The following is a 26,385-nucleotide window of genomic DNA, read 5'->3' as shown; positions in this document are numbered from 1 at the left end:
AGAAAACAAACACTCAACATTTATACACAAATAAAACACAGATATATTTCATACTCTCACATCAACTTCACATCATGCACACACACAAACACACACACAAACACTTGACACATATCACTACTCTGCCTTATCTATCATCTCAGTCTGCTGTGGCACAGCTGTGTGTAGCCATGCTAGCTAAAATAATCTTCTGCCGCCAATTTGGCTCAAATGTTTCAGAAAGCTTTATAGAGTTAAATCATTAAAGGGTCAGTTCAACCAAAATACCAACAAAATAAAATAATGTGAAAATATGTTCACACCTCCCCCCAGTGCTGTTAGACATGCAGGTAGTTTTGCTATAAGAGCCTTTGGAGATTTTTGCCTCTTCACAGCTCATCGCGCTGATCATCATTTGTTCACAATTTTCTGACATATTTAGTTATAGTTTCAACCCTTATACAAAATGAGTCTTAGTGCTGCAAAATAATATATCAGAGCGGAGGGGGCGATCTTATCTGCATACATCAAGTTTCTGCAGCCGCATTATGTTTTGAAGATGCAGTGAATTATTCAACAAGGTTTGTAAGATCCCTGACACGAGAGTCCGACAAACTTCTGTTTCTTTGCTTTCATCATTTTCATAAGCCGACTGTAAACTTTTGTGTCAGACAGTCCAAATTCACACAATGTAAATGCTCCTTAAACGACTTTTTACTGTAGAGACGGACGATATAAAAACTGCTACCAGCATGTTCAGGTGATTATCTAAAGCTACATAGCGTTTTTCCCTGAAAAGATACATTATTTATATTATATAAATGCATTCAAAAATATACATGCTACATAACACTAGAGGTAAAAGAGAAAGTGTATTGTGTAGTTTGGATAAACTGGCCCTTTAATTTCCCTCTGTATGTCTCAGCTCTGACTTTCACCTTTTAACCCCCTTTTATTCAAATATATGCAGCTAATCTCCCTGCGCTGTGACTCCTGCTCCTTCCTGCCATTTATCTCCCCCAGATAAATCACCTGCGTCTTTTAGGGGCGTTCAACTTATTACCTCGACACAAAAAAAGTCTGCCTGTCATGCTGGGGCTCATTTGCAGGTGATAGCTGTGTGTGTGTCCTGCACTTAGGGATCTGATTAGGAGGACATGACTGATGTGGGAGGTGCATGCTGCTTATTTAACAGGTGGCAGCTCTCTCCATGCTCCAGTGCGTCAATAATGTGGAGTCTGTTACTACAGGCCGAGGCTTACAGCAGTACTGACATGTAATGTGGCATACAGTAACGCTGAACATGCCCTGGGACCCTCTTAGGTGACAACCGTGAGTGTGAGCCCTTATAGCTTAGCTTAGCTGCTGTAAAACTGTTAGCGCTGCACCATGCCTTGTTTCTGTCATGCTGTATCCCTTAGGCTACGCCTTAAGTCTCTACCTGCATGTCAATCACTCGCTCTCAGAGCATTAGGTGTGTGCGTCATATCAGCCAGCCTGCTGTAATAACAGAACAGTACTGCCAGCGTTATAAAAAAGACAAAGAGAGGAGGGGAGGCTCCCGGGCTGCTGGAGACTGACCTTACTTCCCGAGTCCTTGGGTCCACACTCCCCTTTATCGTACCACCATTTGTTTTTCAGTTTGTCTAAGACTCCTGCTTCACTCAGTTTCAATACGGCAAGGTTTACAGGCGTTCTTCAAATCACGGGGAAGGGTGGGGTGGGGAAAATAACATAAATAACATCATAGGACATGTTATTTTATGTTATTCAATCAGAAGAAGCCCAACAAGAGCAGCTCAGTACTCTTCACAAAGTGACGAAGCCGGGAAGGGGCCCCACTTGTGCTACATGTCTCTTTGCTCGTTGGTGGAGATACAAGTTTAAGGGGCGGGGCTTATTGGGAGCTATTAAGGGGAAGGGGCGGAGCTAACAGACATATATACATGGGGCCCCGGCTGCATCGCTTTCCTGGAACGGGAACATACTGCCGGGACCTTTTTAAAGGAAACACAGAGGCTAGTACTGTCAACCCAAAACTATTGGCGCAAAAGTACTTAAAGCTCTTTTGTACACCCAAAATGGGGCAACTGTGTACTGCTAATTTAAGCTAGGTGCTAATAATGCTAGTTGCAACACTTCCAGAGATCTCCTGTAGCTTTCAAATCTACCACTTTATAAACAGTACAGCAAATATTTTTGCTTCAACAGTACTCGCTCTCTCCTAGAAATTAATAATAATTTTTCAGATCGACCCGGCAGATGCTCCTGTTACCAACAAAACACATTTCTCTTTTACCCGCATCAAGGTCACATGGGCAAAGCGTCATAGCGGCTAACCTTCTCGCCACCGCCTCCGCTGCCACACTCTCCTTTGTCGTACCACCACTTGTTTTTCAATTTGTCCAACAGGCCTTGCTCATTGAGTTTTAACACTGCCAGGTTAACTGCACTTCTTGAAAACGATAAAACATATTTGGTGAGAGGGGGTGAGTATGCTGTCCAATTTGAGAGGGAAGGAAGAGAGAGGGGGGAGAGGGGGAGGAAGGGAGGAGTAGCAGTAAGAGAGGGACAAGGGTGGAAAAGTGCATTTAAGATTACATCCCATCCCAGGACCCAAACACACGCTGAACACGAATCTCTCACCTGTAATGTGCTGTGTTGAGTGCTATGAAGTTAAATAGTATTAATGCTTTGTAAGCTAATAAGCTAACACTACTGTTAGCCTAATATGTAGAGTCAATACTCCTCTTTTACACATGCTATCAGTTGATGTTATCCATGTCTAATATGATAGAAATTATGCCCTACTGATTTTATGTAGCCATCCTGTGTGCATTTTAAGGCTTAGTTTTCAACCATTCTTTTAGCGTTAGCATTAGCTTACACTAGCTAGCTATAGCTGACTAAATCCGCTAAATAAAGTTGATATTTCTGCCAATAAAAGTCACAGTCCTTATCTGGAAATGAAAAGTCAGCTTTTATAAGAGGGTAACTTTGCCATTGTTATGATTGTAAACTATATTTGTGCTAGAATGAAAAGTCCAACTAATGACTGCTAACAAAGCAACAGTTGCTAAGGGGAGCAGAGCTTAGTGAAAGGGCAGTTAACAATAACTATTTAAAGTAGAGGTTCTTTAATGCAACACAAATTGTGCTAAAACATTTTAGATCTTCTCTAATCTTTGCTTTTGTCGGTCTGATGTTGTCATATTTACATCTGGATCTCAACAAATGTTAAACGGATATTTTTTTGTTGTTGAAATAAATACTGCCTTAGGGTCCGATCAGACAGAGCAAAAAAGGCAGTGCGGTGCGCCTCGCGTTTTACAGCCTGCAAAATCACGTTGAAGCCTACGGTTAAAAAAAAGAGCAGCTTGCTGCACATTTTTTTATGCTTTGAGTTGAAGTTTTTTTCAACTCGAGGCGCACAGAGCGGAAAAGCAAAAGCAACACGCAAAAAGCGTCCCTCTCATTGAAAACAATGACAAAAAAGCTGCCCCCAGCTGCTAAAATGAGTTCTGTCTGATCGGGCCCTTATACTGTTCATTTGTAAATAACTCTTATTTGAGAGGCTAAAAGTTTCTAATTATCCAGCTTATCTAATGTTGCTTTTATGTATTGCCTAAATACTTGATCTATGTACAATAATTCTTTGGTAAAAATATGTTTTTAAAACCTTTATGCCAATAAAGCCTTTGATTTGAATGAACCAGAACAGGAAATAACAGTCTTTTTGTTGAAAATTAACAGATATGTTTAATCCAATATTTGAGTAGTCTCTTACGTTTGTTTCGCTTTACAGGCTCAAAAGCCAAAAAGGTTGGGAACCACAGGAAATAAGAAACTCTGAACTCATTTTGGGCCGTTTTGATTCCATCAGAGAAAATTTGCTGTGTTTTAATGTTTCAACGCAGTTAAACATTTTTTAAAACAGAGATAGTGGCACATTCAGTTTTTCTACCCTCATAGGAATTTTAAAAAAAAGATTGAATATGTTTTTTTTCCGCGGCACAGTAAAATGTTGGCACAAAATGTTGGCAACCAGCTCCCTCAGTCGCAAAAATGTTGGCATCATTTGGTGCTTTGAGAAACAAACACGGCAAAATAATTTGAACCCGTTTTAACCGACGTCTATGGTGTATGTATGTTGTCAGCCAATTCAAAGCTCACAGCCTTTCTGAGCATAAAGCTGGAAAATCATGATTGACTTGCATAAAATGTCTTTAAAGCTTTTTAAACAAGTGTGTGCGTTTAATTTCATGGCTCCTTCTGAAGGCTGCTGCAGTGTTGTCTGATGAGGGTGAGAGATTTGATCAGCGTGCCTTTTGATCCTTTTAATTTATTTGCATCATCATGGAAAATAAAAAACAGTCAGAGATGGAAATGGATCAGAAACACAAAGCAGCACAGCTAATATTTCATTTCTTTGCAGATGATGTTGTTTTCGGAGCCATTTGAAATAACAACCCTGGACAACAGTGATGCCCGCTCTTTGATGTTGCTGGTGTGTTTCCTCGCTGATATCGGGACAAGTGACTGACAGAAAAGGATAATCCCCGAAACAACAAGATGGAGGCCTGGAGGAGGCGGAGGACTACCGAGATCTGTCAGGGACTCCTCCTGGTCAAAGCAGTGGCTGAAAACTGGCACCGGCCCGGCTGCAAAACAAACCAGCAGCTGCTCCGCTCGACCTCGGGCTTCATGGGCAGAGGAATTTACAGAAAACAGCTAGCAGGGGTTGATTTATGGCTGTGAGGAGCAGAGGCACAAAGTCAAAAGGTACAAATACTCCCTTGTTGTACTTAAGTAGAGTTTAAAGGTATCTGTACTTAAAGGTATAATAAGTAGGATTTTCCTAAAAAAATAAAATATAGACTTTTACAGGAAGTCTGCATCTATTCGTATGCTTCTGAGTGATTCAAATTAGCAACTGGGCCCCATTCAGACGGGCGAACATGGTGAAAGAGCGATGCAGAGTTGGCCTTCTTTCTGTTGGACAGGTAGGTGTCTCAAACTGGGTAGGACAAGCTAACCGGCGCTTAGCATTATAGCGCAATGGTCACCGGCGGTTAGCATGCTAGTGCAAAGGTAACTGTGATGCTCGGAGGGGTGGGCGTGTTTTCTTGCGAGAGAGAGAACTTCCTGTTGTTTCTCCAGATCTTGACTGATTGAGCTGGTTTTGTTGTTATATATGAGATTAATTTATCTCACTTTTGGTCACTGAGATATTAAGGACCAGGACATGCCCCGCTGCCATTGCCCACACTAATGAGGTACGTTAGGCCTGCCTCAGCGCCTTAACGAAGCTCGGCCGTCATGTCGCCTTTGCCGTTTCACACTGAACCAAGCAATGCTGGTGTAAAGCCGCCCCAGTGTGTGTTTTTACACAGTGTTCTGGCATTGCGGAAGCAAAACGTGTAAACAAACTGCGTGTGTTTCACGTACACATACGGTGCTGTTCCGCCCTGCCAGACGCCGTTTCGCTTCTGTTATGCCTGTTACTACCTCCGATGCCGGCTCAGAGGCAGAGTGACTTCGCCCCACTGATCCGCCTAACAATCCCGCTTTGAACGAGTTCATCTGATGCTACAGTGACGGTGAAAACAACTGGAAATTACTTGTATAAAATGTAAGGATGCATGTCGGCTAAGGGCTTCCGTATATAACAATTCATATCAAACTAAATGTTGAAGCATGACAGAAATTATATAAACTATTTGAAGTTAGAATGATTTAAAATGAATCGTCTCCTGGAATATGATGCAAGGTTCACTTAAATACGGAAGTTGCATGGAAGTATTTTACTTGTTACTGCAATCACATTCCACAGTCTGAACTTTTTCACTTTTAGTTCACTAAAGAAGTTTTATTAGGTCTAATTTTTTGTCTTTTTAACCTTTATTTCTACTTGAGTAAAGAATGTGCGCACTTTTGAAACCTCTGGTGAGGAGTAGGAACAAAGTACCTTGTTGGTACGTATTCCCAGAGAAGAAAAAAGCCTTAATATTTAGCTGTTGTTCCTCTCTAATTACACATGATCAATGATAGCAGCGCTCCAAAATAGCAGAGTTGCTCGGAGCCTTTCTAAAAACGGCTCTCCCTGGTATTTTCTAACCTGTGGTGCTACAATGTTCTCCACAGGAGAGATTAAAGTACAAGCAATCATGGAGCTGCTGCACACTGTGCTGCAGACATATATACACCTGTGAAGTTTTGCCTTTCGTATATTTATCCATTTCCCTCAGTGAGACCCTGCTGGCGGGCTTTGATCGATGAGTGTGTGGATTGAAAGTGCGACTCCCCACGGTAATGACACTGTATTCTGTGGCAGGTCTGTAAATTCCACTCTGTACAGGAGGCAGTGACAGAGTCTGGCAGAGTCACCCAGGACTGCGCATTCAAATGGCTCCCAAACCACTATTTCAGTCATTTAGTTGAAAGAAAGAACCAGTCAGCCGTGAAGGGAAAGCTGAAGTAGCATTAGCAAAAAATCTATTGTAATTACATCAGTTTATAAAAATGCAGATTAGCTAAAACAGCATTACTCTAAATAAGACATTATCAGATGAGTCTAGAGCCTTTAGCATGCCATTCAACATGTCTGCCCAAACAACAAGCACAAGCACAAACACTCACCTGGTGTGGAGAGCTGTAAAGAGAAAGAATGAAATAACCACCGCTGCTTCATCACGCTGACCCCCACATACATGCAACAAACACAGATGTGAAAAAGCCACTACGTCTGCCCTGGAACAAACACAGAAAACACCCCACCCACCCACAACACACAGATAGAGATAGAAAGGCGGCACACCAGGGAAGGTGGAATACCATAACAACACGTAGGACATATTGTTACACTATTCCACCCACCTTAACTGTGAACCCTTGGGTGTAGCTACTCCGTAGCCTTTGGAGTCCAAGTTTCCTCCCACTTTCATTGTGTCGCACGGCTTTCGCTGTTCTGTGTACTCGTTCATGGTGGACTCCAGCAGGAAGGCGTATTTCCCTTTGGATTTCCGGACCCGGGCCACGCCCTCTGCAGTGGTTTTGGTGAAGACTGTGGGCTCGGCTGACTTCATGTATCCCCACATCTTCTCGTAGACGGCGATCTTTGACCGCTGTGGGGTTGTGAGGGAGGTGGAGGTTCAAAGGTAGATGTTGTATGAGAGATGGGAAGATGGAGAAAACATATCCGCATACAACAGCAGGCAGAGACAACATGAGGTCAAAGGTTAGAATTACTCAACATACACACTTAAATTTTTTTTCATCTAAAAAGTGGGCTGCGTCCTATATACTGGTGCGACCAATTTACCAGTATAAAATGCAGAGAGATTTTATTGTGTTGCAGTATTTTACCAAGACGATGGCGCTATGAGCTAGCTAACGCTTCGTCACGGACATGCGCCGTCATGATCGCCAGTGCAGCTGCAATCCTCACAACAGTCATTGTTATCGTAGGATGGGCTAAACTACCGCACCAGTAGCTAGCAGGCTTGCAAACTCGACATGGCGAAAACAGATGGTAGGCTATAATTTGTGTGTGTATTGAATGTGTTTCAAATGAAAATAAATTGAAATATAGTTAACTTATATATATATATATATACATATATAATAAAAAAATATATAAATAGCTATAGAAATCCTTTTTCCTTCTTGGATGCCCCCAAATACAGACTGCGACTTATATTCCAGATTTTACGGTATCTTTTAACGCCATCATCTCTAGATCAGTGGTTCTCAACTGGTCTCGCCTCAGGACCCACCATCACCTCCTTAATAAAAAACAGAGGCTCAAATTTCTGAAATGTTTTAACAACTTCAACCACTTTTTCAAAGAAAAATGGTGCAGTTTGGACCTGAGACACAACAAAACATCACCGTGTCTCAACATTACAGAACACAACATATAATAGTCGAGCAAAATGACCAGCAGGTGGCAGTGAGAGGAAAATATTCCCTCTGCAATTAATTCAATCAGCAGCCTTTTTTCAACAGAAATAAACTGAAAAAGTGCAACACAAATGCAACTACTGTCGGGCTCATCAAGTTTCAAGAATGTAAATGTAACTGTAGCTGGGATTACCCAATCAGTGGATACATGGAGTGTGAATAAACTACACTACTACTGTACACAGATTATAAGATCATAGGAAACCCACGTCCTTCAAAATAAAAGCGTTTTAAAAGCGCATTTTTGCCACAACTTTTGTGTTTTCAAGCACACATCTGCGAAACAATGACAACAGCACCACGACCCACTTTTGGGTCCCAGCCCACCAGTTGAGAACCATTGCTCTGGATCACAAATTACTTTAGTTTATGACAATTACTAAAACCTTCTTTATTTGGAAACAGGTCTTGATATATATATATATGACATATCTATTTCTATATTTACATTCCAGCAAAATACTTATACAGCTATATTATAATACTATATAACTACTACTATATTACTACCAATGTGCTTTTATATAATTACATGCTAAATCATACTATTTGCTTCATTTTCAATTATACCTACTTCATGGTGTTGTATTACAACACTATAGTGTGTTTATTTTACATGTACTGCACATGTATCATACATAACATTGTGTTCTTTAAAATGAAATAAGAATATTCTTATAGTTATAATATCATTTATCTAGTTAGATCTATTCTTAACGTATGCAACACAAACAGCTGAGTGTTGTACTATTGGACATCTTTTGCAAAATGAACTTACATAGTACTTTATTGGTTTTCTTACCTCTGAGCCTGTCTCCTCTCTGGAATCGATAAAGTTTTATCTTATCTGATCTTTTTACATCCACCCTGATCACCTTCTAACATCTTCCATTGATAGGGAAATGTGTAGCTTCCTGTACTTGAAAAACCTTTGCTACTGAACATGAACAAGGGCTGTCTGCTATGCTCTGTTGTATTCCTGCAAATGTGAAGAAGATCAGCCTTTTCTCAGGTGTGTAAAACACGTGATGACTGCACTGGTTCCCCTACCTGCCTGAGAGTTCACCCCACTAACGCCAACTCACCCTGAAGAACTCTTTGGTGGAGCCAGAGTCCAGAGTGCCATAAGCGATGTCCGTCTGCTTGGCCAGGTCCTCGGCGCTCTCGATGGGGGAAACCATCCTCTCCACAGTGAGGAAGGCAGCCAGGTTAGCCGTGTAGGAAGAGATGATGATGAGGGTGAAGAACCACCACACTCCGCCCACAATCCGACCCGATAAGGATCTTGGAGAGCGGATAAGGAAGGGAGGTGGAAGAAAGAGGAGGAATATTGCAGGAAAGGTTGGAGGGATTAGGAGGCAGAGGGGATGAAGAACGAAAGGAGGGAATTGGCAGAAAGTTGAGGGATTATTGGAGACGAGCAGGAGGTAAAATAAAGATAAAGGGGGAGGTGGGGTAAGATAGAAAGACAGAAAACAGTCAGTCAGTTTTGGGAGATACAGTGACAGAATACAGACAATTAATAGGGATGAAAAATGGCTGTGTAAAGCATGAAGCGACCACAAGGTGGAGCTCTGACAACACTCAAACCTGCCGGAGCTTGTATTTACCCCTCATTAGAGCACATTGCCTCATAGAAAAACACTTGTGTTGACCAGCTTTGATAAAGAAAAGGTTGGCTACTTCTGTCCCCTCCCCCGTCTCCCCCGTCCTCCGTCTTATTGTTTATTGGTGGGATGAAAAAGAGCTGCAGGTCCCCCCAGCCGGCATCGCGGCGACTGCACTGTTCTTTTCTTGTTTGTTTGCTCAGGGGAGACAGATAGCCTGCTGCTCAGGAGCAGCAGAAGGTCGTGAGGAGAATCTCAAAGCATAAATGCTGCATTGAGGAGAACAAACAAGATCTCCCCTCGGTGCAAATCAAACAGAGGAGTATACAAAACCCTCAGGCCTCCTTGTCAGATGGAGAGAGAGAGATGGGGATATGAGAAAGGGAGGAGAGAGGCATCTGTAACAGTCAGTGTTTTCTTGACGGGTATGTCTTATTGCAATCTGGCTTCATCCAACGTCCCCATAATTCACACAGTCCTCCTAAGCAGGTGCAAAGTCTAACGAAGGCGTCCTTTGTCTCAACTGATTCCATATTCAGCGACAGTCTGCTAAACAACCCTTTGAAGAAACTTTATTTTGAAGGGTCCTACCACTAAAAGAGTCGTGCAGAACCGTCAACATGACCACAGAATCATTTAGGAAACCTCAGCTCGTACGGATCAAAGTCCATATAGCAGCTAAGACGACTTCCAATGGAGCAGTGCTGCAGTAGAGCATGTCTCCTCAGCGCACACAGGAAGCTTCGCCCATGAAATAGACTTACTTGACGTATTAGCTCTGGATTTGAATACAAATGACTTCCCTCTCTTTTCTCCCCGCACTCCATTTTCCCTCTCCTTGAGAGACGATTGAGTATTTCTGAGAGAATTTAACTGTAAAATAAAGACTGAAAAGGCAGAGGGGGGGGAGGGTGTGAATGATAAGATGTGAGGATGAGTTCTTCCTCTCTCTCTCTTCTCCCTGCTGCTTTATTTCCTCCTTTTACCTGGAAAAAATCCATTCATTCTCTCTATCACACAGCCTCCATCGTGCTCTCTCTCTCTGCGTTTTTTTTTTTTTCTATGAATGCAGCAGAGGATTGTGGGAGTGTAATAATGGGACCAGAGGAGGAGCGTCTCTGTGCAGTGTGTTTGCTGGCTGATACCAGTGACTTTGATCCACAGTGACACACTGCTGTGTCTTGATGGGCCTGCAGTAAACAGAGGGGACGGGGGAGGCAGGGAGGGAGGGGAGAGGAGCTTATTGCTCAGAGTTTGGGTGATGTTGAGGCCACGTCACTGTTTCCAGTGTCTCTGTTTACCTTGAATTATTGATGCCCATGCATAACACTCACAATTCTACATGATTTTGTGATAATAAAGCAGAGGCTCATGCAGGGATCATCAGCCTTTCTGATAAATATAATACATTTTTTATCCACCTCATATAAGATGTGAGAGTTTTATTAAAATTCACGGTCAAAGTTTGGCTTGAGGTTACTTTAAGATGTTAAATAGTTTGTGTATTGTTAAAAGCAAGGGTCAAAGTAAGCTCAAAAAGCTTCCCTTAGTAGGAAGTGTTAAAGGTGTCTTGTATTTTTCTGTGCTGTACCACTTGGACAACACAATCTCGGCAGATTGTAATCCACCTTTGCGCCCAGTTGTGCTCGAGGTTTCTGCACGCTAAAAGGACTTGTTTTCTTGCCACTGTTGCCAAGTGTTTGCTCAATGGTGGATTAAGTTGGGTCTCTGTAAATGATATTACAAAGTGTACGGTCTACACCTGTTCTGTAAAGAGTCTATGATAACCTTGGTTGTGATTTGATGCTATACAAGTAAAAATTGATTGACTTGATAAACCCCATTGAACATGTCATACAAGACAGTTCTGTTCAGGCATTACCCGTTAAAGGGCCAATTCGCCGATTTTCAACCTCAGTCCTATCATGCTGTTATGGGGAGCTAATGCCATTGTGGTAGAAACAAATGCCATTTTGCTTTGTGCCTTTGGAGGATGCTATCCGCTTCTCCAATGGGCCCTGGAAAAACTCCAGGGAGCTTGCTAAACTACACTTCTAGGATGCCCGACTCTGATGTCATATTGTTCAAAATCAGAGGATTGAAATGTACACTGCAGACACAAATATTTTTTTAGACGATCCACCGGTATATTCTCGTCGTATTTCAGATTCTGTACCGCTCTGACCCATTGCCTGCAGCGATCAATGTCCTTGACTGGAAAACGGTAGTATTTCACTCCAGCGTCTCTCACTGGGCTGTTCCTTTCAGAGGGAGGGGCGCAATGCACGCTGGGTGTTGTAGGAATGTAGAATGGGTGAAACCACAAGCTGTTTGTACAACTTTCTCCACAGCTGTGGCAGTGGCTTTTTCCAGGGGGCGAATTGCTCCTTTACAGCTCGTGTGAGGAGTTTTTACTGGTTATGAAACAGACTGAAATCAATACTGATGCCTTTATATGCCCTACAGAAACAGAGAGACCATCAGCGACAAGACTGAATATTTCTAATAGTTTTTTGTCTGTTACCGCTTCCACTGGGCTGGTGTCAGACGAGGCGATTACTTAAACCCTGCAGAAACGGCCATTTTTACATTTTCCACAGCAAAGATTCACTGTGTATGATACTTGAAGCGTTAAAAGATGAAAGGATGAGATTTTTTTGTTGTTGTTTTGTTTTTTGTTTGTAAGATTACGTTTTTGGCCTTTGCCTTAATTAGTTAGGACAGTGGATAGAGTCAGAAATATGGGAAGAGAGGGTGGGAATGACATGCAGCGAAGGGGCTGAGCGAATCCCAGGGCTGCTGCGTTGAGGGCAGAGCATGGGAACATGGGCACGCGTGATCCAACCGCTGAGCTAAACTGGATGACGGAAAACACGACTACACAGGACAAGATAAGCAAAGGGACACGTGTTGCATTGTCCACAGGTGTTGCCAGCAATAGACACAAAATGAAAGTTTGTCACAGTAAGAGCTCCTAAAACAAAAGGACTCAGCTGTTGGCCCAGATTAAATACATACTGTCCTTAAAAGGAGGTCTCACGATTATGCAATAAAGCAGATGTCTTCAGAGGAAAGGGGAAAATAAACTGCAAGGACAGCAAGAACAAGATTGTGAGCACAAGGGATGTTAACGTCTGCATTTTGTTCTAGTAGTTATCAGGACTGGGGAATCATTTGCATTTCTAGTAATACATGTGTCTATGTAGTGTAGTCCTAACAAGTGTTTTGTTAAATATAAAGCCCAGCAAAAAATGTTTCAGTGCAGTTACATTTTGTGAGAAACGTCGGGGAGAACTTGACTGTAATGATGTGCGAGTTCAGTTTTCCCTCGAGTGGAGGAAACAAGAGAAGCAGACGGGGAAGCATTAAAGGAATAAAGAGGAAACAAAACAGAAATTTGGCTCCAGTCGTGGGAGATTCTTCGCTGCAGTCCAGGAAGCCTCGGGGTATAAAGAACACTAAATGTAGACCAAAAAAAAAAGGAATATTTCTGCAATTATACAGCAATTAGTCAGTTTCCTCACTATTTAACTTGCATAAATTAATTGTATTTTTTAGATAAGATATGATTACAAAAGTTTGGCATGGTTCACATGTTGGCTGGGTGGTATTTCTGCACTCATCTGCAACAACTTGTCATTTATCTTTCCATGTAAATGAACTGAACACAGCTCGAAAGCATCGTCCATAAGACCCATAAGATTTATTTAACCTTAAAACATTCTAATTGTCCATGTTTGATCCTAGAGGAATTAATTTCAGATAGTTTTTAAGTTAAATAAGTCATTATGCAGACATTTGGGGCAAATTTAGCACCTTTCTATGTAAATGAGCCTTGTGGCAAAAAGCACCTAATTCACAAATGCTAGTGTTAACAGCACCGCACAGTTAGAGTGCAGTACTATAAGGGCTGCAACGCTCTGAGTTTCCAGTGATCATGACAACAAGTCCACCTTTTGTCTGATCAAAAAATGTATTTGTCTGTTAATAATATATTGTCATTCTAATTATAATCGGGAGACCAATCAGTCTGGCTGTGTGAGACTCAACCCTGGCACACGGGCACACTCTGTCCACATGTCCGGAGCCATTATGCAGGACATTATTCCTGTACACGTTTCAGTTTGATGTCACTGCACAGCCATAGAAGGACGGGTTTAAATATTTCACACAGTGTGTGTTATATAGCTTCAAAGACTTGTTGAGACAAGCAGCATATAGAATATACTGTACATGTGATTCTGTCATACAGAGAGGAATTAAGTTTATCGTCTCAATCTGAAGCCACTTAAAAGGAACATTTAACGGTGAAATAGTGTTGGTGAGATTAAACGAAAATTCAGAGATATAAAGGAAGTCAAAGGCGAAGGAAATCTCCTCTGAGGATTAAAACACAATACGGTTCACGCAAGTATCAGTGACCAGTTGACAGACAATCTGACGCACTGTGATGGGAGGAAGCAAAATTGAATGCTCTCACATTCCTCACTTCCTTCTTTTATTTCCTTTGATGTGAGAAGAAGAAATAAAAAGCCGCACACAGAGATGATTTGGTGCAGAGTGTGTGTGTGCTTTCACGGGATTTAAGTGAATGTTTGAGGGGCAGAGAGGAAAACACAGCAATGTAAAGTGGAGGAGGTAAAGAAGTGAAGGATTCTGGGAAGGAGAGAGAGCTCTGACCTTGAGCAGAGCCTAAATAAATGAGTAGGTGCTAGTCGGCTCCCAGGGTGATACCTGGGGCGAGACCACACTTCTTCACTTATTCATAGCAGACAAACTGTCACTCCAGATGCTTCCTCTTCCTTTCTCTGCCCTCAGCCTCCCTCATCACCTCAGCTGCACACCTGATGTAGGAATTTTAATGCGTGAAATATTGTAAATTCTCCAATAAAAGCACATATTCAAATAACACCCAGGTCAGGAATATTGGTCTGGTACAAATCAAGGGTTGGCCTGGAAGCACCTTTACTCTAGATGGTCACATGGCACGAGTAACATCAGTACCACAGTCACGTTATACCAGAGATGTGGACTTGAGACTTGGTGACTTGTCGACTCGAGTCACCGTTTTGATAACTTGTGACTTGACTTGACAAAAAATAAATGACTTGAGGCATGATGACTCGGATGACTTGCGTGTGTTCATAAGTTTGAATGTTCGCTGTTAAATATAAAATGATAAAATTCAAGCCTCCTCAGTCATACTCTTTACTACTCAATACGGTCTCAGAGCAGACCATCATCATGGCTGCGTCTGTGCCAAGATAATACTGATACAATTCACTGTCATACTTTTTGAACAGGTTATATAAATTGGCCAGTAATATAATTATTAGACAGACTACTAATACCTTGTCTTTTCTCTTTATAAAGACCGGATACTACAGGTAAGAGTGCTGGATCTTGAGTGGAAAAAAAGTGAATTTGGAGATATTATACGTTAGACTGCATAGAACAAATTTAATTGTGGACTAATGTTTATAAGCCTTAATTGGCATTTTGGCCGTCACCATTGTGGTTTTCAGATCCAGATATGACCATATATATGGACGAGAGGGTGGCTAATTCAACCTTTATTTTACCAGGAACAATCCCATTGAGATACAACATCTCTTTTACTAGGGAGTCCTGGCCAAGAACAAACAACCAACTAAAACAAGCAGGAATTACATCAAACAATAAATTAACAGGATTCAGCTCTAAGACAGGTGCATTCACTGGTCAAACAATCCTTAATCCTGTTTTTATAACCCTACATGCTGATAAAATGCTCCAGTCTATGGGGACCCTGTAACTCAGACCAAGATGAGAGAGCAAAAACATTAAAAGCACTTTTACCAAGATTAAGTTTAGTGACTCTAATTACCTGTTGTGACAGCTAGCTGCAACTTACTGTCACCTAAAGCAGTCATGCCCTTAATTATGCATAACTTTAAGCCTAAATATAATTTAAACCAGTGAGTAAAATAAAAATCTTCCCCTGCAGAGCTGGAAATAAATGGGGAAATTATCTAAAGAGACCAAAACCTTTTTTGTTTCGGCTCTAAAATCTGTTGAGTTTTAAGATGGGATCCTATGGGGATTGACTCGCTTTTGGAGCCAGCTTCAAGTGGACATTTGGGGAACTGCAGCTTTTGGTACTTCTGTATTGCCGTCATTTGTCAGCCCCGGAGTTTGTCGCTTGGTGGAAATGCTTTTAACATTAAGTTAAAAGACAAAAAACACAAGCATTTTGTGCAGACTGGAAGGAACTAGGCATAATGTGAATAAAAGTATTTCTTTTACAAAAGGGAAGTGTGGTAGAGAAGGAATAAGAGCTGTAGAAATGTACATTTCCCTGAATTTATCAAGAATACAAGATAAAATGAATGACGTCAAGAGGCTAAAAGCTAAAGGCTATCTGTAAGATAAGTGTGCTTCAAATACAGACTTCTGTAGTTAAAAGACATAAAGGCTTCTGACCACTATTTGAGCATCTACATACTTGAATCCTTCACGATCCCTCTCACTGATGTCTATCAGCCAGTTAAATGGCAGCTAAGATGATATACCATCAAACATAATCCAGGCTTTTTAGCTTGGATGTTTTGCCAAAGCCTTTGCCCGTAGGCCCGAGATAGCGCCTCTCTATTAGCTCAATATGATGTCTGCCAACCCTGAAGAAAGGTTTTCTGTTTTATCATAAGTGGATCTGCAGTTTTACATTAACATTTTAAACATTTTCACTTTGTATTTGTCTCGTCCACAAACTTCCTAAAGAGCCAAGCGGAAACTTTGGGCTTTACCAGCGCTAAACATCCTTTCTTGCAGCTCATAATAAATTGAATAAGCCAGAAAAAGTTGAAGTTTAAAAAGTTCTGTTAGCAGCTTGTAACTGCATTATATAACCCTAACTAAAGTTTTACCCATTGTTTTTTAAGTTCTGTGTAAATAAAGTTTATGATTAGAGGCCATCAAGTTTGCCCCTGTTTATATTATTAATGGGATTTCCATTTAAAAAAGCACTAATCTGTGCGTTGGGAGATAAAATAATGAGTTGCAAGATTAAAGTTATTGCAGGAAACATGGAACTTTGCAACTGAACACACTTATTTTCCAGACTTCTCTTCAATCTTTGATGTCATCTTGTGAAACACAGTTAAGTTTTACCCCTTAAGGCCTCTACAAAGGGTTGAAACGAGGCAATCTTTAGTTGAGCTGCTCTCAAAGTGATATGCACTCACAGTTTTACGGGGTCACAAGCAAAAAAAAGGCCGTACCAAGAAAAAACAAACAAGTATTTCAATGGCTGCTGGAAATGTTTGTTTTGGATGAAAGCTTCATAGTCAGCAATTGCTGCAGCAATATCAAAGCAGGAAACGCTAAATTGGCTCTTGACTTTGAAGCCGGAGCAACACTGTACATACAGAGGCAATCAGAGCCTCCAGCAATGCCTGTAATTTGCAGGAATAGTGCGACATATCAGCGGAGTGTGACGAAGGACAAGCCCTGCTGACATAAGCAATAAGCGGTGCGGCAGAACCGCCGTGTGTCAGCTGGATAACAAAAGCTAATTGGCAGTGAATAAAATTAATAGAATAATGGGAATCTCGCAGATAGAGACCACTTGAAAGTCATTTTTCCTTTTCAGACGCAGCTTTTGTTGGCCTAAATCCATGACTCAAATTAAAAGTTACGCTTCATCTGTAGCCATCAGGAAATTTGCCATCAGTGTGCACGCTCTCCGGGCTAATCAGGACTAATCAGGCCAATCACAGAGCTCTCATTAGCTCGCCGCCGATGAGGAGACCATGACTCAGCAGAGGAGACAAAGATAATCCATCTGAAGCAATGAGATGGAAGTGACTGACAACACCTGCACCAGCCGTGACTGATTAAACCTCCAGACGGCTGCTCGGTGTTTATATTGATATTTTCTGACTCCTGATGCTGTGATGTGACATCCTGCAGTCTCAGGAGAAATAAACAGAATCACTCAGGTTCCATTCATCTGGGATTTGTAGTCAATTAAAAACACTATCATATCACCATTTCATTTAAGCTCTCCCCTTCTCCTGTTTCCACGGAGACATTGCCATCGGAGACCGGGATATTAATCACTGAATTAATTATTGTGGGCTGCCTTCAGGGACAGAAGGGGGTATTAACCCTTATTAACAGAATGAGCGAGGGGGAGAGGTAGGCGGTCTGTGCTATTTCAACCTCTTTCCCGTTTGAGCTGTGTCACGAAACGAGCAAAATATATTTATAGAGACAGAATTACTCGTCGGTAAGAGGACAGAATCCAGGGAGGAGACACTGCTGGGAATAGAAGAGTGGATTAAATGAGTGAAAAGTAAAATTAGGGAGATCAGGAGGCTGGAGGTCACTGTTTTCAACCTTAGCCAACAAACCAATTTCAGCCAATGATATAATGACACTAAACCATCCATCAATCTTCTACATCTGCTGCACAAAGCGAGGATTCATTAGCAAACTAGCCAGCAACAGATTCTTAAATCGGGTTGCCACTTCAAATCTTCAAAACTTGGCAACAACAGATTATTTTTTACTCCACCAACTCAACTAGTTCCACTACTTAACTGAAACTGGACTGTTGTTGCCAAGCAACCCAAACGTTCTCCTGCACTCAGTGTCTACAGGTTACCACAGATCAGCTGTTTTATCATCTGTAGGTTTTAATTTATCATCAACCAGTGAAATAAGAGTCTGTTGTGTGATTCAGAGGTACCAGCTTGATCAATGTAGACATAAATGGTCCCAGTGACGTTGTACTCCACATCAGCACCTATGGAATGCCTATTATCCAATCAGATTACTTGGCCAGAACTAATGGTCTTATAATAGTAAATTAAATGCCTTGCCTGGTACTGCAGTGAAAAATCCCCATGCAAGCCCAGAGGCATTGTCTCTATTGGCTATCATTATAAAAGAGATGTCTGTAAAACTGTTGACGGGACATCTCAATCTGTAAACAAGGCAAACAATACGTTTTTGTACTTTGAATTTTTGATCCATGGAGGTTTTATATTTGTTAAAGAGCAGCTCCAGTCATGTTTTAAGACATAAAATGCTCTGCTTGAAATAATAAATTGTGTCTGATATGTTTTTTCTGCAAAATGTTTAAAAATCCTCCCAAGGCATCTCCTCCTTCTCCCTCATTAAAAATTCCTGAATCTACATAGGCCCCGCCCACTTTCCAAATTTCCAACCAGCCCCCCGTAGCAGAAATAAAACACGTCTCTGCCATCGTTTAGTGGCAACTTGTTGAAACTTAGCTAGCTTGAAATGTAGTAATTAGTAGAAGTAACGTTAACGTTAGTTGTCAGTAGTGAGTTTGCAAAAATTACGATGACAATTACAGCTGGCTCACGCATCGCCGAAGTGGTTGCCATAGGTTACACATAATGATTTGCATAGCGTCACCCCGTCCATTAACAGGATTGGCTCCTTAGGTTTGTGACGTCTCAAACCTGCCAATCTGAAAACGTGTTGTTCAGCCTGTCCTTGGTACACTGCAGTTTAAAAGCAGACAGGCCCAGCCATGGAGATGACTGCTGATGTTGTCCCTGATATGTCTTGTAGCACATGAAGAACACCACATGGAGATGTTTACAAGGTTAAACACTTGATTATCACTGGAGGGGGTCTTTAAACTTTCCTTGAGCCAAGAAACTTTATGGAAAATCATCACAATGGAAGATAGGCACCATTTATCACATCAGAGGCTTGTTTTTGTTCATTGAAAAATAAGATTTTCCTGAAATTATAAGCCCCTGGCTAATCTGGTTCTTCAACACAATTATCTTTAAATTAAAAGGCACAAATCCCTCCTGTTCAGAGATTCACCTCGATAACTTGTGTAGAGTTGGAGTACTGATGAATATTTCTTCAGAAAATGTTGGCAAGACAAGAAAGGAGGCCTCAAGTTATTTGACGAGCAGATTTCATAATACATGCAAGTGATTTACAAAGAAAGGTGCTAGTTTTGTTAATGAGACTTGCCAACAAATGGGGCAGACACAGATTTAGACCTTATTTAGCAATACTACCTCACAATACACCTGCTTGTGATGAGGTTGTATTGCTTCATAAAAGTTCTTGAGAGTGTTTTGCACTTAGACTGAGCGCCACCGTCCAGCCGGCTCTTGGCTGCGACACACCATCGATCAGCGCTGCCCTCGCCCCCAATTCGGCCCCATTCACCTCTGCCCTTGTCACTCCCTCCGCACCGTCTAATCTCCCCTGTGTGCAGGGATTTGCATGTTGCCCTGTCAGGCTAAACTGGAGTGGAAGCTGCTCTGAGCTCCGGGGCCGTGTGCTGATGGATCGGGAGAGGCCCGCGGGATTAGCAGTGACAGGTGGAAAGCACAGCCAGAGACAGAGAGGGCTGAAATGTAGACTTTTCATTGGGACGCCGACATTGTTGCGCGGCTCTTAAGTCCTTATCTGGAGTACACAGGCGGAGATGTGGCGGGAAGGGGTGGTTATTATGGTGGTGAGTGTGAACAAAGCAAGTGTTCTCCTTAAATGAGTGTCCTTATAACAGTAACAGGCCCTCTATAGTCTCCTCTATAGGTTGCTTACGTGAAGCCGGGCTATAATTGTACCTCTGGATCCTCCATCTTGTGTCTCTGCTCTCGTCTGCTGGGGGGGAGGCTGAAAGATACAGGCGGGTTTGGTCCTCCTTTCATCTCATAAAATCTTAACCAACTCTATTACACTTCAAGATCTATAAGGGCTTAAAGCAGATAAAGGAAGTATGATATGAAAGACTTAAAATAACTATAGGAACCATTCTAGCAGTTTCTTAAAATAACCCAAACAAGCTGTAACTTTAAGCTCGACAAAGCAGCTAAGAAAGGCTTTAAAGGATGTGAGAAACTATTAAGAATTACAGGCTTTACTTGACTTTATGTTATAGATGTCAGCAGAAAGAATGCCAGTGTGAGAGGACGGACAGGAAGCCTGATCTTTGACTGAAAAACACAAAGACGACCGGCCCTTTACAGCTGCAGAGGAACATACGAACAAGCCCCATTTTCTCCACCCTTCCACCAAAGTACGCCAAGCTAACTGGAAACCATATGCTAAAGAGGTTTGAGTCTCGTAAATTTGGCCAAAGGGGAGAGAAGTCACAGACACGGTGAAAGACAAACACTTGCACAGTGTGTTCTCAGTGAATCACAGAGGTTTCAGACACAATCGTGGTCGCTAATGTAACTGGAGCTCAAATACACACAGACATGAGGCGCACAAGGGCGAAGCCACAACTGCTGAAGGTGAGAGACAGGGAGAAAACCTAATTCTCCAACAAGCAGACAACATAGTGTATGCAAGTCAGACAGAGAAGAGCAGCGAGGCTGGAGAGAGAAAGAGAGAGAGAGGTAAAGAATCAATACTAGCAGAGAAACACACCGTCTCTCTCTCTTTCTCTCACATAAATACAACACAAACACACACACAAACGTGTTGAATGTACAGGTAACACACAGTAAGAGCAGCAGAGGCTGTAGTGCAACATGTGGGACAGAAGCTAACAACACACAACATTCATACATGGATACTTAACACCTCTAAATAGCCTCTGAAGCTGTTTGTCAATTCAGGGGCTGCATCCTTTGAAGGATGCGTTCTACAGAGGATGCATCATTAGTAGCCTGTGTAGACGCTGTGGCCAAACTCAAATGAGACGGTCTCGTCTATGGAGGACTTCCTGTTTGCGTCACCAGCTGTTCCCGTCCTTACCCTGGCATTGCAAAGCGCTGCTCCTGGCAGAGGAGAAACTAATCCTGGCGGTCACTAACAACCCAGTCATTTTTTACCTCTCCTTGAAGGGGAAACTGAGGACGTGGGCGCTGCCAGCGATGTTAATGGACACACAGCCTAACTTGACCTATTAGTTTAAAGATTATTTGAAGTTCCAAGGCCCCTTCCGTTATTTAACATGTGTATCACTTTTACAGTTAAAGGTGTATTCGCCACCTCGTTTGAATCGGCGCACAATGGATCTCAGGATATGCCGGACCACGAAGGATGCACCTGATGGATCCTTCGTGGCTCGGGGAAAAGGAGGACGCATTTGTCAAAATGGGACAGCTGTTGAAGGATGCAGCCCCTGAATTGTTACACAGCTTATATTATGCCTTTGTGCTACAGTCTCCATGCACATTAGCACCCAAATGCAGCTAGTTATGTGCAAAAACTTACTTACACTAAATAATACAGAAAGAAATACCGATAGTTTCATCAGGGGCAGATAAAAACCTCATATTTCCCAAATGTTGTTTTTGATGACCTCTACCTTCATCAAGTGTCTTAAAGGAGTAAGATGAAAAGATTGACATCAATCTTATTTATATGCACCATACTGGCCCTATACAAATAAATGTGAATGTGTCTAGCTTAGCTTAGCTTAGCTCCCAAACTGGAAATCGGAGGAAACAGCTAAACAGCTAAAGTTTACATCTCCAGTTTATTAACATATACGGATCTTGTTTGGATCTTAAGGAAGTGTCGGTTGGTAGATTCACCACTTTGGTCCGGACAGATTAACTCCTCACAACTATTGGATGGACTACACATCTATAATAACACAGAGCCATGTGATAGATGTCACTTCTTTCATCTCAGTCTCAGAAAGAAACCAATCAACCTTTAACCCCTGGTTCAAAAACAAAGCCTTACAGTCTTTGGGTTGTATATTTTCTTCAACACAGAGATACATTATTCAAAATCATAAGTCAGCACTTCACTCAGTTTGAACGTTTATAAACACTGAGGTTTTGTTGAGGTGTAAACTTAGTCAAGTTAGGGACACACTACATAGGTGTTGTAGGAAAATATTAAATATCACACACAACAAATAGCTGGTATACATGTCAGATTTTTTTCCATCTCCTGTAACAGAGATCAGCTCATTTAAAGACGAGTGACTTAGTGCCAATGAAAGCACTGACATTAAGAGTGTCAGAGGCCACTGCTCGTCACAGGAGGTGTCAAGACGTGTCCAGCTCTAATTTGTGTCAATCAAACATGTCTGAAGTTATAGTGGAAATTGATTGACAGGCGAGAGATTTAAGCACTTGTCCAGACAAACAGACACAATCCAATTAGAGGTGATGACACGTCGTGATTTCAAATGGCTTTAGAGTCGTGTAATGTGCCCCCAGCCTGAGGAGTAAAGCTAACAGTTCATCAATGAAACTTTACACGAAAACATATCTTTAAATAAGAGTGATTTTTTTAGATGAACTCCTTTGATTGTCTTACCTGGGGGAGATGTCACAGCCCTGCTGCATGAAGGCGCCCAGGGAGAACCAGAGGGAGTTGAAGATACCAAATTCATTGGGGGGCTGGTCGCTTGGCGGACCGTCGGTGCCCTCTTCGGGCTCCTCGGTGTGCCATTCGTACGGGCTGAAGCGGCTGACCAGGAAGAGCACCACGCTCACGCCGATATAGGCGAACACGATGCACATCCAGATCTCGTAGGCCAACGGGTCCAGGAAGGAGAACACCCCCGGTTTGGATTTCTGGGGCTTCTTGATCATGATGGAAATGCCCAGCGACATGAAGGGCTTCGAGAAGTCGATCACTTCCTCCCGGACCAACGTGATAGTCAAAGGGGCCACAGCGATTTCCGCTTTCTGGGGATGGAAAGGAATTTGATTAGATATGAATGAGCATCCCTGAGAGCAACTCTGAATCCAAATGATGACAGATAAACAAATGCAAATGATGGATGATCTCTCTGAGCCGGGCGGTGCAACAATCAAACATCACTTAGTCACAGATACGACACGCTGGAGGCCAAGAGCCAGCCAGCCATCAGCAAACAAAACAACAACAATTACCCCTTCTTCTCTTTTCTCTTTTCTCCCTCGACTGAGCAAATCTCAAGTTTATACGGCAGATGAATTCATCTCCGAGTGATCAAGTAAAGACAGAAGAAGAAAGAGAAGAAATTGAAATAGAAAGTCTGAACCCCTTTAAAGCTGAGGAGCTTAGCGGAAACTGCAGGAGAATCAGCGAGAAGGATAAAATAATGTGTCGGAGAAATATGCTTACAGCACAGGAAGGAGAAAATGGGATACAGCAGCCACCTCAGAGGTCTGCAGCTGTGGAAAAGTGCACACTGGCTCGCTTGAAAATCCACAAACCAGATTACAGTTAGTGACTTAGCAACACTTGTGACCTTGTCTGTCTGGCTCGGAAGCAGAGGGCTTAATATCAGCAAGAATTTCAAGTTTAACTACGACCATCTGACGCTTAAGGAGGCAGGAGCTGAGAAAAAACAGGGACGAGGGAGAGAAAATGAAAGAGATTTAAGTTCTTTCATCCTCAGCAAAATGCACTAAGATGACAGCCTGGGGGCGTTGGGTGCGTGCTGAAATACATGGCAGGTTAAAAGGAGGCAGGGCTTTTGTGTTAGCGCCGCTTTTCAGGGAGAAATGAACGTTCTCTGAGCAAAGACGGGAAAGTGCTGACAGCCTCCATGTCCTCAGTTGTCCCATTGACGCTTCGCCTATGCCCCCCATCGCACATGAGATACTGGCTGCATACACACAAACACACGCTTAACTGGTGTCACTGTACTTGTGAGGACCTTTCACTGCCATCGTCTGTTCTCTCTGAGCGGGGACGTTTTATATGAAGTTTTATTTCTAATCTCAACCATCCCTACTTTACCCTTTTAGGAGCGGTGTGTAAGAACCCAAGAAAAACTCAACCCTCCCCTCAAAGCCTGTGGGAGAGTCTACGGTGGCCACAAAGTTCATGTGAATCAAAAGGCCCTCTCTAGAACCAGAGCAACATAGAAGAGGAACTACTTCCTGTGTAAATAAAAATAAACTTGTTCAATATAAACTGGAGAATTTATAATTGTGTTTGACATGATTTCTGTGAAAACTATACCAATTGTGTTTCTCTTTCGTGTGTACTGTAGTTATTTAAAGGATGAGCTGTTCGTTGGCTGTAATTATGTGGTTATAGTCAGCTTCCAGGAAGTTGCAAAGTTGCGTTCCCGCAAATTCAACCAATTTTCCGCAACTTTTTCTCAACCTTGCGATTAGCTGCCTATTCCCCCTCGCTCGTGAAGTCATTTACGTCACCAAACGTACTTCTTTGCTATTTAAAATGTGGATCCCCTGAGGTCTGTGATGTTGTAAAACGTCTAAGGGCATGTTTTACTGTATAACTTACTTGTTACTGATGTTTGTGTCCGCGCTGATCTCAGATAGTCATTGAACAGTGAGATAATAATCTTCCTGTCCCTTATCATTGTTTAATAATGCCGCAGCAGCCGAAATAATGAGTGCAACAGCATAAATGAATTAAATAATATGTAGATTCTCCTTTGCACATGTGGATAGGATTGATTATGCACATGCGGTGCGAAATGATGAAGGCTATTGATTCTATTCAATTTGTAGAGATCTTATTTGGAGTCCTGACACTGAAATCGACTGGAGTGATGTCTGAAGACAAACAGCTCGCTCAGCCAATATATGGCTTTATTTGAGTGTTTGTCCCAGTTGCTAACAGTGGATATGTTACGTATTAAATAGGGGAAAAAAAGGCAGTGCAACTTTTTAAGAAAGCTGCCCTGAAATCATGCTGCGAAATTCTGGAGGGACTGTATAGTGCAGGGGTCTCCAACCCCGCTCCTGGAGAGCTGCATGTTTTAGGTTTCTCCGCACTCTAACACACCTGATTCGAATGTTTTGCTCGTTATCAATCCCCTGAGACGCTGCAGTTGGTTGATAACGAGCAGATAATTCAAATCAGGTGTGTTAGAGTGCGGAGAAACCTAAAACATGCAGGACGGTCTCCAGGAGCAGGGTTGGAGAGCCCTGCATAGTGTAACAGTGTGTGTATGTGTGGTGGGCATAGCCAAAGCTAATGCAGGTGCTAAAGGTAAAAACGCTGTCAATTCTTATTTTGAGGTCATTTTACATTAATGGAAAAAATCCTTAATAGATTATATAAAATTTTTGCTGCTACATCCACATAAACCCTTCACACTGGTTCTTTAAATGAGATGTTATAATGTGGAATACTTTTCTTCATCTTGCGTGTAGCAATAAATAAATAAATCTTATAAACACTTGGTTGGGACATTATGACTGGGATTGAAAGAAATCCTTACTGATTATATTTACATTTCATTCTTTTGATGTAAATCAGGTCAAACATTATCAGTACCATAGACTGTAACAAGAGTCAGGGTGATTTTTTCTGTCAGGATATAGTTGATAATATTCTCATTGCTTACCATTAAAAAACTCAACATCTGGGAAACACATTTAATATTAACCTGGTTTATAAAAAACACCAATTAGAGGATAGCATCAGCACCTGGCACCTGTTTGTTTTCCCAGGCTGTGTTTATATCACAGCTGCTGTTTGTCCTTATGAATTTTCCTAATGAAGGTCTGAGGACTGAAACATAATCAAGTATGAACACGTCGTCAACAGTATATTCATCTTGACGTGTAAAGCTGTCTGGATATATGGATGTATTAACATACGCATTTTTCACTTCAGACCTTTGTTGTTTCATTTTCATTTCTTGACGCTCAAATCTGTTCCTGGAAACTCATGATTGATGAGGTTATATTTATGCAATTAAATATCTTGTCCCAATATTTTAAGTGAAATGTATAATACATTTAAAACACTCCTGGTTATCATGAAGAAGTAAAGTCTTTGTGCAGATGTACTTGGACAAAAGACAAGTCTTCCTGTTAGGTGATTTATATTTCAGGAGTTTTGCACACCATTTCCCCCGTTCAAAGCGAATCTTTTGGACAGAGCGAGCCTGTTTCTGCTCGCAGTT

At 41.9% G+C, this 26,385-nt stretch overlaps 1 protein-coding gene across 2 annotated transcripts in view; it reads right to left on the bottom strand.

Annotated features, from left to right (window-relative positions):
- gria4b (glutamate receptor, ionotropic, AMPA 4b) overlaps nt 1–26,385 on the bottom strand; it is a 153,216-nt gene that overhangs the window by 6,704 nt on the left and 120,127 nt on the right. For both annotated transcript variants that reach the window (XM_069677762.1, XM_069677754.1), the window contains exons 11-14: nt 22,821–23,194; nt 9,027–9,225; nt 6,856–7,103; nt 2,320–2,434 (exon numbers count right to left, since the gene is read on the bottom strand). In XM_069677762.1, coding sequence (XP_069533863.1) covers nt 2,320–2,434; nt 6,856–7,103; nt 9,027–9,225; nt 22,821–23,194 — 936 coding nt within the window. The remainder of the gene's footprint in view (nt 1–2,319; nt 2,435–6,855; nt 7,104–9,026; nt 9,226–22,820; nt 23,195–26,385) is intronic.

This window comes from Semicossyphus pulcher, unplaced genomic scaffold (genome assembly GCF_022749685.1).
Source record: "Semicossyphus pulcher isolate SPU_LCO1_2020_fin unplaced genomic scaffold, fSemPul1.0.p SCAF_10, whole genome shotgun sequence".
NCBI lineage: Eukaryota > Metazoa > Chordata > Actinopteri > Labriformes > Labridae > Semicossyphus > Semicossyphus pulcher.
Note: the sequence above shows the minus strand (reverse complement) of the source record. Positions and strands in the feature narration are given on the sequence as shown.